The following is a 14,852-nucleotide window of genomic DNA, read 5'->3' as shown; positions in this document are numbered from 1 at the left end:
GTCAGTGGCTCCAACTCACAGCTGATCCAGGAACACAGTCCCTCTGCCAGTGCCTCTGTTGGCATCTGGCAAGCGTGTCCAAATCTGCTTATAAAGCACATCATCCTAAAGTGACAGGAAGGGTTTGCCATGCAGCTGCTACTGCCGTTGGTTCCATGGTGTCTTTAGCTGAGAACAATTGCAGCTGAGTGTATGGGAATTGAGAGCTGCTTTACAATGACATCTACGACCTTCAAATGTTGTTTTCTTAATGGGGGCTCCTGAGAAGAAGGACCAGGAATGGAAAAAGTGGTCGCCACTCACAGGAAGCCTTCCCTGATTTTCCACTACCCTCCTTGGGCCGGGGTAGGTGCTCTTGAAGGCCCTGAGTAGTAATTGCCTCCTTTTTGGCCCGGCTTCCCTCCTGTTGTGGGAGCTCCTATAGGATGTTGACTGTCTAAATCACCTCTATGCCTGTGCTTGGAACAAGGTGTGCACATAGTAGGTGCTCCGTGAGTAATAACTGAGTGAGTGGGTGAATGGTGGTGATGGGAGAAAAAGAAGAAAGAGGGTCCTCCCTAAACCAGCCCCTCTGCAGCATCCTCTGACCTAGCCCCGTGCTTTTAGTTCTGTCAGCTTCCTCTGGGGAAGTGAGAGATGCCCTGTGGCACAGGCTGAGACCTCAAGCTCAGGGGCCCCCTTATTAACCTGACTACTTCAGCTGCAGGCGAGAGAGTTGGGCATCTTATCACTGGCCTGATAGTTCGGGTGCTCCGAGCTCTGGTATGGGATGGGCAGCTTCCCCAAATCCAGGAGGCCCACCATCTGGGCCGAGTGTCGGATCAGCCTGGGACTGCCTACCTCCAACCTCCAGCAGCTGGGAGAGTGGGTGGGGGTGGCACAAAGTGGAACTGAACCTTGGAGGAATGGTCAGAATGAGCTTGTTTCTTCTCTCATTCCATTTCTTCATTCAGATATCAAACTTTCTTTACACACCTGGTAGGCCCCAAGAGTACAGGGTACAGACACATACAAAATACAGCCTCTGTTTTTAGCAACAATCAAAAAGCAAGCAATGAGAAATAATGATAACTTCCAGAGTGCTCACTCATTTCCGGAGGCACGGTTTAAAGCACTTTCCATGTATTAACTCTGTGAAGTCTCACAACAACTTTATGAGGTAGGCACTAATCTCATCTTGTTTCTCAGGTGGGGAAAGTGAGGCTTAAGAGCGATTAGGTGTGTGATCTGAGAAACCAACCTAGATGCCTCTTTATTAACTAAGATGGACCCTCAGGTTCAGGAAACAACAGCTACCTATGGGTCGGGTTGAGCGTTCAGGGGAGCTGGCTTGGCAACTCCCTAAATTCCTACAGCTACGAGAAAAACACCCTCTTGCCAAACTCCCTAACAATAGGAGCCATTAGGCAGATTATCAGACCCCTCCTAACTCTGATTTACATCCACACCACTATAACTCTAAGCGGACAGAGGACTGGCCTGCTAAACATTCTTTTTTGATAGAGAACTGCAAACCTTAAGCCAGTTTCAGCTAGCTTAAGGCTGTCCACAAACTGTGTCCAGTAGTTCACCTTTTGATGTAAAGTGCCAAGTTTCACCTCATTTTAATAACAAACCCCACCCCAAAGTGAACATGGGCTGTATGTTACATACACGTTTACCCATAGTGTATGCTCTTGTCTCCATAAATATGGTAATTTTTTCCCCAAACCTGCTGACTGTGTATGATGTTGGCTCTGTGAGGCATAAAACCCAACACGTCCTTCCCCTCTTCAAAGAAAGGGCACCTTCCACACATACCAGAGACTGTCTCTTCAAAGTTTGCAAACCGATGTCACTAGTAAGGTTCTCCTTTCTCTTCAAAGTTTGCAAACCAATGTCACCAGTAAGGTTCTCCTTTTGTAATGAAGCGCAGGCTCTGTTGCCCGCTGCTTGCAAAGCCAGTAACAGGGACAAAGTGCATTGTAAGGAAAGTGACTTTATTTCCAAAGCTAGTCATGGGGAAATATACAGGCTCACCCCTCTAGAAACCACTTCAAGACTCTGGGCTGAGGGCAAGGGTTTCAGAAAGGGAAGCTGGATGTGGGAGGCATGCAGGGGCTGTGCAGGGTGCAGGGGCTGTGTGTCTAGGCCTGATGCCGGTCTGGAGAACAGGCTGGTGCCATCTTGACAGTGGCCAGGCTGTCGATCCATCTTGAGGCAGTCTTTAAGTGGGGGAGAATTCTGTAGCTGCACCCTCATGCCTGGTTTGTTTTCAATTAGCCCCTGGAATTTCTTAACAAGCATAGAGTTAAGTAAATGTGCATGGAGTAAGAGCGTATATGGTAGAAGAGGGAAGGGAATGGAGCTTCAAAGTAGGTTTCAAGGGTATATTTTAAGACTAAGGAAAAAAAGGTTTCTACAGTTTTTCTCAAGGCTACATCTTGAGTTTTGCTTTTGTTTTGTTTTTTTTTGTTTTTTTGTTTTTTTTTGAGACAGAGTCTCCATCTATTGCCCAGGTTGGAGTGCAGTGGCATGATCTCAGCTCACTGCAACCTCCACCTCCCGGGTTCAAGTGATTCTTCTGCCTCAGCCTCCCAAGTAGCTGGGACTACAGGCGCATACTGCCATGCCTGGCTAATTTGTGTATTTTTAGTAGAGACGGGGTTTCACCACATTGGCCAGGCTGGTCTCGAACTCCTGACCTTGTGATCCACCCACCTCGGCCTCCCAAAGTGCTAGGATTACAGGTGTGAGCCACCGAGCCTAGCCAAGAAAAAAGTTTTAAAATGCATTTTGAAGCTGAGCTCCTTGGTTACACTTTCTACTATTTAGCCATCCCGGTGGTCTTTTGAACAGCAGGTGATTTTGCTCAAGATGCAGTGGAATTTGAACTGATAATGTGGCTGCAGAGTTCAAGTGCTTAACTGCTGCACTCTACTGCCTTCCAAGAGCCAAGTGGGTTAATAAGGGAGGCAGAGAAGTAAACAGCCACTTTCAGTCGGAAGTCATACACATTAGGAGTGCAGGAAGCATGGGCAAGAAGGTTGGAGGATGTGGGGGTGGGAGTCAGGGTGGAGATGACAACCACTCTGAATCTAACTAGACCAGCAGGAATTATTAGGTGAAATGGAGAAGAGAAACTCAGAGGGAAAGAATGTGGGAGATGAAAGGTTCACGTGACCACGGAGAGGAAGACATGGGTGGACTGGGGCTGGAACCTTGAGGATTTTAGTGCCAAGTGAGTCTGGATTGTCCAGACAGCAGTGGGGAGCCACCACAGATTTTTAGGTGGCATATGCAATGGTGCAATCATAGCTTACTACAGTCTCCATCTCCTGGGCTCCAGTGTTCCTCCCACCTCAGCCTCCTGAGGAGCGGGGACTACAGGTGCATGTCACCATGCCCAGCTGAGTTTACCTTTTTTTAAAATTTTATTTTATATGCATACAGTGGGGGCTTTTCCCTCTACCCTCATCTTGGCTTCATTTGATCACTTCCTTGAACAGATGAGAGCAGTGGGGTTACATCCTGATGAGAGGGTGCCTAAATGTTCTGCTCCCCAAAATGCATGGTGGCTGCATTCAGAGGCTGTGGAGGACAGCCTCTCCTGCCCCTAGGTCACAGGAGTCCTGTCAATCCTACTGAAGCTCCCAAAGTTCCAAGTGATTTTGATATCCAAGGATTGAGGAATCCTCAAATGACTTCTCCACATCCCAAGATAGCCAGACCTAGGAGAATGTTTTATTCATGTATTTTAGAAACGAATTCACTTCGATACATATTGAGGAGAACAGCCAGAGAGATCTTGGCATTAAATTATGTATCGGCAATGCTCCATCTTTTCCAAGGTCAGGAGAGCCTCTGCTAAGCATTAGCTGAATGTGTTTCTTCCCCCTTAGCATTGCCGTTAGGCAGCATGGCTGTGCACCATTATGAGTCATATTGAGTTGGGAGTTAATTTCCTAATGAATGTGCACAAATGGGTGAACCTTGGCTCCCTTCCGACTACATTTGGACAAGATGAGAGATGTGCCTCTCAATTCGATTCTCTGATAGAGATGAAGACATAGTCTCCTTCATTTGTCTTGCTGCCCTTCCAGAATCTTAGTAGTGGCAACCAAGCAGGACTACAGTTGGCCTTCTCAGAATCCATCAGCCCACCTCCTCCTATCTTCTTTGTATGCACAACTGAGGCTCTTCATCTCAATATCAAGTGCAAAAGCAGTTTCAAGTTAAGGTTTCTGCAAACATACCCTACCCCACCCTGCAACCCATACATTGCTCCTAGGCTCCTCCTATCTATTATAGCAAGCATACCAGAGAGGTTATGAGTGTGGACAGAGATGTATTCTTAGTTTTCACTAGCTATATGACCTTGAGCAAATTAATTAGTCCTCATATCCTCAGTCTTCTCTTCATTTGTAAAATGGGGTTATTAATAGTATCTCCTTCATAGGGTTGTTATGAGAATTAAATGGATTAATTTTATGTAAAACACTTATCCTATGTGAGCTTATTGTAAGTGCTGTGTGAGTTTGCTGCTGTTAGTGTCACTGATGCTGGTCAGGATGACAGGTGTGATTGAAACAAATCAGTACCAAACAGGGAAAAGCTTGTGGCCTGGAAGTCAAATAGCTGAAAGCAAGCTGTGGGTAACAGTCAATATGTCTGAGATTGTTTTTCCCCAACTGCTATTTTCAAATTTTTATTGAATAATATATAAATACCTCCTCTGTGTATATATTTTTAAAAAGGCTAGGTACGGTAGTAGCTGGGCATGGTGGCATGTGCCTGTAGTCCCAGCTGCTCAGGAGGCTGAAGTGGGAGGATTGCTTGAGCCCAAGAGTTCGAGGCTGTGGGAAGCTATGATCATGCCACTGTACCCTAGCCTGGAAGACAGAGCAAGACCCTGACTCATTAAAAAAAAATTAAATAAATTGAGACAAGGCACATGTAACCTTTGACCCCTTTACTCCTCCAGCCCTAGGCCCCTAGCTGTCCCACGGATAACTTGTGTTGGTAGTTTGGTCTTTTTTTTCATTCAGAGCTTTCTTTCATACATAAGCTTACTTTTATACATGCACCCAGATAATATATCTGGCCTATTTTTTGTTTGTTTTATTTTTATGACAGAGGCTTGCTTTGTCACCCAGGCTGGAGTGCAGTGGTGCAATCTTGGCTCACTGCAACTTCTGCCTCCCGGGTTCAAGCAATTCTCCTGTCTCAGCCTCCTGAGTAGCTAGGACTACAGGAGCTCACCATGATGCCCAGCTAATGTTTGTATTTTTAGTAGAGACGGGGTTTCACCATCTTGGCCAGGCTGGTCTTGAACTCGTGACCTCAGGTGATCCACCCACCTCGGCCTCCCAAAATGTTGGGATTACAGGCATGAGTCGCCATGCCCAGCCGACATTTTGTTTTTTTTTTTTCGATACTTGCTGATGCGGTCAAGGCTACAACACATCCTAGTTCAAGTGTTGGGTGTTTCAGTTTAATACCGTGGAAAATACATCTTTTTAAAAAATTGAATGCACACTACTACAGTACCTTCCAAAGGGGGTCTACTATACCAATATGCACTCACTAGCAGTGTCCCAGGCTATCAGGGTAGAGCTCTTCTTTGTGACTGTATGATCCCCTGAAATCAGTCGAACTTTCTGGTAAAAAGCTTCTCACCAGTGACCTAAAGTTCTCCCCTGATTTATCTTCACCTCCAGTTTTTGCTTTACAGAATCCTTGAGCTGGATTTGATTGTCAGAGATGAAGATGGAAATATCTTGGACCCCGATAATACTAGCGTCATCAGCTTGTTCCATGCACATGAGGAAGCAACTGGTAAAATCACAGAGCGTATCAAAGAAGAAATGGTGAGCTTTACTAAATAGGCTTTGGCCAAGTGATCCAATCATTGAGCACATCATAAACTTAAAACAATGGGCTAATGAACCAGACTGTGTATTATTCAAGGGGATCTGTCTATGGCCTGAGATGATCAGCAGCCACATGTGTTTAACTGTGGTTTTGTACCCACATCTGTAATTCATTCAACATCCATCTCACAGGTAGTTAAATGCCAGGCAAGTTTCTCGATCTCTTGGCACTTGTAGCTTCCAGAAGGGAGAATAGAAGAAAGGCGATAAAAAATTAAATAAATAAGTGAAAATATTAATTCCAGATGAGTTTATAAAAGGCAATGAACCAGGGTTATGTGAATCAAAGTGACTCAGGAGCTATGTTAAAAGGCACGGCCACGAAAGGCCTCTCTCAAGAGTGACATTTGAGCTGACACCTGAATCATGTGAAGGCACCAGGCCTGGGACGATCTGGGACAGGGTGTTCCAGGCAGAGGGCACAGCAGGTGCAATGGCCCTGAGATAGGACTGCATTCTGACTATTGAAGGAGTAGAAAGCCAAACAAGGATGAGGTGTGGTGAACAGTGGGGGAGTTCAGGCAACGATTTGCAGAGGCAGGTAGGTGGAGCCAGATCTCGAAGGGCCTGAGGGGTTTTGGAAAAGAGTTTTGATGTTATTCTCACTGGTGGGAAATCAGTGAAAGATTTCAAGGAAAGGTTAACAGTCTGATTTTTATTAAAAAACTTATTTTAGCTGCTCTGTATTATTTGAAAGCAATTGTGTTTTTAGATTTATTAAGATATAATTTTCATACGGTACATTTCACTCATTTTAAATTATGCTTTAATGAATCATAATAATATATTGTGTTGGATAAACGTCATGACAATCAAGATAAAGAACAGTTCCATCATCCTAAAAGTTTCTTTGTGCTCCGTCTCCAGCCCCAAACCCCGTGCAACCTATAATTTCCTGTCACTATAGATTTGCCTTTTCTAGAGTTTCATATAAATGGAATCCATGCAGTATTAATTTTCTGTGTTTGACTTTTACTCAGCATGATGTTTTTGAGGTTTATGTTGTCGTGCATATTAACATTTTGGTCCTTTTATTACTGAGTCAGTACAACACTGCCCAGTTACCAATGGTATATAGCATTAACCAATTATTGGGCATTTGGGTAAGTTTTCAGTTCAGAGCTATTATACTAATGCAACCATGAACATTGGGAAACAAATCTTTATTTGGACATGTTTTGATTCCTTTTGGGCAATACTTAGCAGTGGGATTGCTGGATCATATGATAAGTGTATATATAACTTTTTAAGGTATTGCCATGCTATTTCTTGAAATGGCTGTACAATTTTTTGGTTTTTTTTTTTGTTTTTTTGAGACAGGGTCTCACTCTATCACCCAGGCTGGAGTGTAGTGGTGTGATCACGGCTCACTGCAGCCTTGACCCCCTGGGCTCAGGTGATTGTTCCACCTCAGTCTCCCAAGTAGCTGGGATCACAGGTGCATACCAACATGCCTGGCTAACCTTTTTTATTTTCTGTAGAGATGGGCTTTCACTGTGTTGCCCAGGCTGATCTTGAACTCCTGGACTCAAATGATCAGCCCATCTCAGCCTTCCAAAGTACTGAGATTACGGGTGTGAGCCACCACACCAGCCCAATTTTGCATTTCTACCAGCAATATATGAGAGTTTTAGTTGCTCTACATCCTTGTCAACACTTGATATTATCAGACTTTTTAACTTAGGCATACTAGCGGTTGTGTAGTGGTATCTCATTGTAGTTTTAATTTTCATTTTTCTGATGTGCAGTGATGTTGAGTATCTCTTCATGTGATTCCTGTCATTTCCACTTGTACCTTCTCTTGGGAAGTGTCCGGTCAAACATTTTGCCCATTTAAATTGGGTTATTTTCTTCAAAATTAGTTGTAAGAGTCATTCGTATATTCTAGATACAAATTCTTTGTCAGATATGTTTTGCTAGTTTCTCCAAATCTGCATCTAGCTGTTGCATCCTTCAAAGAGCAAAAGTTTATAGTTTTGATAAAATCCATTTAAGCAATATTTTTCTTTTATAGTTTTTGCTTTTTATGACACTAACTTTATGAGGAAGTCTGGGTCAGTGGCGACATTTCCCAAGATAGAAAAATACAGGCCAAGAGAGTCAAAGTGAATTGATTCAGGTTGCAGAAGCTTTTGATGGCAGAGCTGGGTGGAATGTCCAACACTTCAGGCTTGAACCCAATGTCCTTGACTATCTCTGTGTTGCTCTGAGTGGTGCTAGGCTAATTTTCTCTATCTTCTTTCCTTCTTCCTTCTGCCTTTCAGTCAAAAGACCAGCCAGATTATGGAATGTATTCCCGGATCTCCTCATCCCCCACCCATAGCCTCTATGTGTTTGTGAGAAACTTTGTGTGCAGAATTGGGGAAGATGCTGAGCTCTTCATGTCTCTCTATGACCCCAACAAGCAAACGGTCATAAGGTAGGTATGTCCAGTGTTGCCCTACTTCTCTGACTGTGGGAAGCAGTGCACAGAGCATCTTTTCCTTCCATCCTCACTTATGGAGCAATTTCCACCTGGAAAAGAGACTGTGCCTTAGTGAGAATGTGGAAATAACTTCTTTGGAGGGTGTAGGAGTTGAGTGGAAGTGTTATTTACCACCAGTTTTTTCCCACAGTGGAGTTTATGGTTGTAGGGTTTTGTAAAATAGATTTTGATTACCAGAAAACAGTCAGAAATAACAAGATTCAGACAAGTAGCATTGGCTAGAATAAAAATGTCTACTTCTTTTTTGTTTTGAGACAGGGTCTCACTCTGCTGCCCAGGCTGGAGTGCATGGGTGCGATCACAGCTCACTGTAGCCTTGAACTCCTAGGCTCAAACGATTCTCCCACCTCAGCCTCCTGAGTATCTGGGACTATAGGCATGTGCCACCACACCCGGTTAATTTTTAATTTTTTGTAGAGGCAGGGTCTTGCTGCATTGTCCCGTCTGGTGTCGAACTCTTGGCTTCGAGTGATCCTCCCACCTTGGCTTCCCAAAGTGCTGGGATTATAGATGTCAGCCACTGCTCTCTGCCAGTATCTACTTTCAGAATAGGAGTTAAGAAATGAATGCTCCAAATTCTCTGTAGCAGCAATAGGCTAAGGGTATAGGCTCTGAGATTCGTCTGGGTTCACATCTTGGCCTCAGCCTTTACTCTTTCTTAACGTGGGGCAGGTTGTTAATATTTCTTAAGCCTGAGTTTCCCATCTGCACAATGTGAGTGCTGACCTCACAGGGTCATTTCCTTCAGGCTTTAATGAGAAAGAGTTGCGATGCACAAGGCCTGGCACATGGTGCCTGTACTGCAAGGGGCAGTGGCTGTTATCATTACTACTTTAATAAGTTGTTCTTGGCAATGGAGGAAGTGAGGGAACTTCTGGGTGCCTTGGCTCAAGGAAGGGAAAATACTTTTGGGAATCTCCAGGGAAGAGACTTTGCTGCCCCTCCAGCTCCCACTGCCAGACTCCTAGCCTCTGCTCAGACCATCCTTCCTCTCAAGCAACCACTGCCTGTCCCCTCCATTAGGGTTTTAGACCAAGACATGGTCTCATATTCGAGGCCACTGACTGTGAATACAGGCGTGCGCCACCACGCCTGGCTAATTTTTAATTTTTTTGTAGAGACACACATTAGAAAGGAGCTAGAACATGATCTCTCTGCTTTTGTCTTCCTGGCTTGTTGATGTCTTCCTGGCTTGTTGCTATGATGATGAAATGAACGAGTACACCATGCCTGGTGAATAGTGGTGCTTCAGTAAACAGCAGCCTCTTGGAGACATGCATAAAACTGGAGGGGCTGTCCATCTCAGAAGAAGGTGCTGGGGTCTGTACATTGTCCCATCTAATCCTCACGGTTCTGTGTCATTAGGATGAGAAAATGAGGCTCAGGGAAGTCAAGCAACTTGCCCAAAGTCGCAAATATTTGTAAAGAGCAGAGCTGGGATTTATACACAGGCCCATCTGACTCCAAAGACAAGCTATTTCCCACTTAAGTCTGTCACCAAGGAATGAGTTGTGTCAAGTATTCTAAACCGTTTTCACCAGGGTTTCAGTACCATTATAGTGGAAAGGTATTTATTATGCACCAAAGTCCCTAACCTTAAAGAGTCAGCCCAATTCACCTGGCTTAGCCTTAGTGGACACTGAGAATGAGTGTCCCTGGTCCCTTAGGCCCACCTTGAATTGCTTTGGGTGTCAGAGGCAGAGGCCCCTTGCTGTTTCCTTTCAGTTACTCCCAAGGTTCCTGAAAGGCTCACTGGTTGCAGTTTCAGGAGCCTTGGAAGCAACTGAGAGGGAATAGTATGGGGCCTATGACACACAACAGATCCTGAAAGTGCTCACAAGCAGATCCTAAAAGTGCTTACTGCCTGCCACATTGACGAGGGAGTGTGGTTGGCTGGCCCCATCTCAGTGATGGATGGCTGGACCATCTCTGTGGAGGGAGGGCATGAATCGGCAAGGTGGCAGCTGTGCTCCCTGCCGTGCCACCTGGCATGCCATGCTCAATGGGGTGTGCCTGAGTGACATCTCTGAGAGTGCTGGAGATGAGAGCCAGCCCTGGGAAAGTGGGGATGAGCAGAGGGAGGAGGACAAAGCGGGCAGAAACCAGCAATCGCATAAAGAGGAGAAAGCAAAGGAAAAAGAGAAGAGGCACAATGCAGGAAGTGGGGAGGGGAATCTGGGAACACTCCCAATGTCAGTCTCACTCTGAAGAGCTGCTCTTCCCCTAAGCAAGAAATCTGGGCTCCTGCCTGCTCTGGCCAGGGTCGACATACAGTGAAAAACAGGCATGTTAAGACATCTTCAGTGTGGCCCAGATGTGGACTGGGGAGAATATAGCTGGGATCGATGTTTCAGTGTTGGACTGAATCATGGTCAGGTCCCCCAGTAGATCCCTGAAGGGATCCTGTTTGGGAAATTTAATGCAAATTTTTATAGGACAAAAGAGAAGCAGTTCAGGTATCAGTCTAGTAGTAAGTCTTATGCCCAAAAATTGTGTGATGAGGAGTTGGAATAGTACTCCTTGTTCCTCCGAGGAGGGTGTCATTTGGAGGAGGTCTTACCTGTCTTGGTGCCGTAGCCTTCAGATTCTACCACCTAGATCTTCCTGGGTGAGGACGGATGGGGCCAGCTTAGCCCTCCAGATTGCTGTCCTTATTTATGATTTTTATGATTGTGCTTCTCCTGGAAGAAAATTGCTGATGCTTGCTGTTTAGATGTAGCAAGCTGGGTCACTGAGGGGCTTGCCTACATATGATGGAAGTTACTGGAATGTGTCTAAGCATTTCACTAACAACAGTACAGAAATTACCAACGAGAAAGAATTAAAAATAAAAAAAATTTGGATGGAGCATTCCTGGTTAGTTTACTGCAAACTCCACTACAATTTTTAGATCTTACTGAAAAAAATACAAAAGATGAAAAGATCCACTTAACTTGATTGAGTTTTAAGCATTGGTTAATCTGGGACTATGTTCATTTTTGCTATTGGCCCCACTGCCTGCTTGAACTCTGCTCAGTTTGTTCTCATTAACCTTTTAGGGGTGACTGGAGACAGAGGAACCAGACATTAGAGATTAAAAAAAAAAAAGCTCTAAAAGGAAGTCACGTCCCTTTAATTTTGCTGAATTCTTTTATGCCTTCTTAGGCTAACTTGAGTTTTAAATTTTTAAAAAAATCTTGTTTTTAATCAAAGTAATGGGCACTTATTTAGCACCGACTATATGCTCCTAGATGGCATGGAAAGTCTGATGACTCAACTCAGCAAACTATATTAAGCTTCTTCTAACTTAAATAAGTGCTAGACTTCTCTGTCTTCCTGGAGTGATGGGACTGACCAGCATGATGGCTGCTAGGAGATGTGAGATGGTAAAGAATCGTATGTCAGAACCACGTAGCTGCTCCTCATAAAACCCTCCAATGGGTTTCCATTACTCTCAGCATCAAGACAAAATCCTTGAATGACCTACAAAGCCTATGTGATCTAGCATCTCCCTCTAATTTTTCTCTTGTAACTTTCCCTTGAATCTGTTTGTTTTTATTTATTTTTTTGAGATGGGGTCTCCCTTTTTACCCAGGCTGGAGTGCAGTGGCACAACCTCTGCTCACTGCAACCTCCGCCTTCCAGGTTCAAGTGATTCTCCTGCCTCAGCCACCCTAGTAGCTGGGACTACAGGTGTGTACCGCCACACCTGGCTACTTTTTAAATATTTTTAGTAGAGATGGGGTTTCACCATGTTGCCCAGGCTGGTCTCGAACTCCTGACCTCAGATGATCTGCCCACCTTGGCCTCGCAAAGTGCTGGGATTACAGGCATGAGTCACTGCACCCAGCCCCCTTGAATCTGTTTCTTAGATGCATCCAGCTCCTTCCTGACTCATGGCCTTTACTCATGTTGACTTTGCCTGAAACATTTCCCTTTCCTACCTTCTTTTCCTGACCAACTTTATTTCATGTCATTTCCTCAGCAAAGACTTCCTTGACCACCCACTAGGTCAGGTCCATTTGATATACATTAATACAACATCCTGAACTTTTCCTTTATACAGGCTGACTATTCCTTATTTAAAATGCTTGGGACCAGAAGTGTTTTGGATTTCAGATTTTCTCTTGGATTTTGGAATATTTGCATTATATATACCTACCAGTAGAGCATCTCTAATCCAAAAGTCTGAAATCTAAAATGTTCTAATGAACATTTCCTTTGAGCATCATGTTGACATCTCTAATCCAAAAGTCTGAAATCTAAAATGTTCTAATGAACATTTCCTTTGAGCATCATGTTGACACTTAAAAATTTTCAGGTTTGGGAGCATTTCATATTTTGGATTTTTAGATTCAGGGTTCTTAGCTTGTAGCACAATTTTATATAAATAGTGTCACAATGGCCTTTAAACAGTTATTTAATTGTATCTTAGATAATGGCTGAGACCCTATATGACCCATCACAGTATGACATTCCACTCAAGGAAACAGCTCTACATTCAAAGGGCAACTTAAAGTAATTCAGATCTTTACTCAGTGTTGAATGGGGAATGGGCCGGAAAGGGTAAATATATTCTTAATGTCCAATAAAATATACTAAAGTCCTTTCCCCTGTCATCTCTGCCATTCTCAGTAACCTCTATCAGTATGCAGATGCTCTTCAAAAATATTAGACAGCTGTGCCAGAATTTGCTTAGCAGATGGGAGAGGGACAGAAGTGGGAAATACACATATGTTAATAGTTCTTTGCTCTTGCCCATCTAATGTCTGTCTCTCAACAGAACTGTGATCTCTCGGAGGGAAGGACCATTTCTATCTTAAACAGCTGCCTACACCCAGCAGCCAGTAATGTGTTGGGCACATAGTAGATGCTTGGTGAATGTTTTTATTAAATGGATGCCAGGTCCCCTGTCAGTAACAGGCTGCCACTCTTCTTCCCACAGTGAGAACTACCTAGTGCGATGGGGCAGCCGGGGCTTCCCTAAGGAGATTGAGATGCTCAACAACCTGAAGGTGGTCTTCACGGTGAGTGTGCACCCTCTTCTCGTTACCGTGTTCCCCACCCACGAAAACGTAACCTTGGAAATAAGGCTGGTCAGAAGCTCAGGGTGGAGTGTGGCTCTCCTGCAGAGCTGTGTTCTGGGCTTCATGCAGAAATCCGAAGCCGACAAAGGACATTGTGTGCCTTGAGGAAGCTTTTGGGAAGATGGATGTTCACCTCTGTCTCTCCTCATCTCTGCCTATCTGTCTGACTCCTGCATACACACAGAACAGATGCAGAATGCGACATAAACAAGCACCAACTTCTTTGAGCAATAATGCCCAGGTGAACTGGGCACAACAACTATTTTGATTTTCCAGTTCATTCATGATTAACCTGAGTTCCTTTCTTTGTTAAGGGCTTTCTGAAAAATCTTTCTAAAATATATCAGAAAAAAATAGGACCTTCCTAGAACATTGACTGCCTTGGTAAATTGGACATTCTGAACATAATTAAGTCATAGATGACTAACGATCTGGTGGGTCCTTAGGATCATCCTTCTAAATACCAATACTCACTGGGCAAGACATGTACATAGAAATGTTGAAATCAATTGTTATTTGGATGATTTATTTCTGAGAGTGAAGCTGGCTTTTTAGCTCTGAATAGTGGAAACGGGAAAGAAGGAGATAAGTAAAGGTTATAATTTCCGGTACAGACCCATTTCTCATCCTGTCTCCATAAGGGTGTGTGCTAAGAGTGTGATTTTTTATGGATTTATTTATTTTTTTTGAGATGGAGTCTCGCTCTGTGACTCAGGCTGGAGTGCAGTGGCACCATCTCGGCTCTCCTGGGTTCAAGCAATTCTCCTGCCTCAGCCTCCTGAGTAGCTGGAATTATAGGCGTACACCACTACACTGGGCTCATATTTGTATTTTTAGTAGAGATGAGGTTTCACCATGTTGGTCAGGCTGGTCTCGAACTCCTGACTTCGTGATCTGTCTGCCTCGGCCTCCCAAAGTGCTGGAATTACAGGTGTGAGCCACTGCGCCCAGCAAGTGTGATCTTAAGACACCTAAATATCTTAGCATTGTCTGTAAGCTCCTTTGGGGAGAACATTATTTATGAGATTTTTTCCACTATATTGCCTGTATCCGCAAGGGAAATTACAGAGAAGGAGTCAGGGAGGGATTTGGACATTGACCAAACAGATGAGTTGGATCCAGGAGTGACCGACATGCTAGATTAACCTACCTTGCTCTACAATAATTTTCCAGTTACAGCCCATTAATTGCAACGTCTTATGTTATGTTGTGATTAGACTGAGGTATAGCTGATTAATTTTGTTTGTTATTTTCTTAAAAAATGGGCCAGAGGCATGGAATAGGATCATAGGTTCTAATTGCTTAGGCAAAGTTGCCTTGGCATATATAGATGTGCCTCCATCCTGTTTATCTGTTATTAGTTAGAAGGAGGAGCCTATTTGTTTTCTT

At 44.1% G+C, this 14,852-nt stretch overlaps 1 protein-coding gene across 1 annotated transcript in view; it reads left to right on the top strand.

The window, feature by feature from the left end:
* DOCK2 (dedicator of cytokinesis 2) overlaps positions 1 to 14,852 on the top strand; it is a 450,129-nt gene that overhangs the window by 37,671 nt on the left and 397,606 nt on the right. Inside the window, exons 7-9 of the mRNA XM_011968671.1 lie at positions 5,714 to 5,849; positions 8,177 to 8,331; positions 13,322 to 13,403. Of these exons, the coding sequence (XP_011824061.1) occupies positions 5,714 to 5,849; positions 8,177 to 8,331; positions 13,322 to 13,403 (373 nt within the window). The remainder of the gene's footprint in view (positions 1 to 5,713; positions 5,850 to 8,176; positions 8,332 to 13,321; positions 13,404 to 14,852) is intronic.

This window comes from Mandrillus leucophaeus, unplaced genomic scaffold, assembly GCF_000951045.1.
Source record: "Mandrillus leucophaeus isolate KB7577 unplaced genomic scaffold, Mleu.le_1.0 Scaffold855, whole genome shotgun sequence".
Lineage (NCBI taxonomy): Eukaryota > Metazoa > Chordata > Mammalia > Primates > Cercopithecidae > Mandrillus > Mandrillus leucophaeus.
This window is presented reverse-complemented; position numbering and strand designations above follow the sequence as displayed.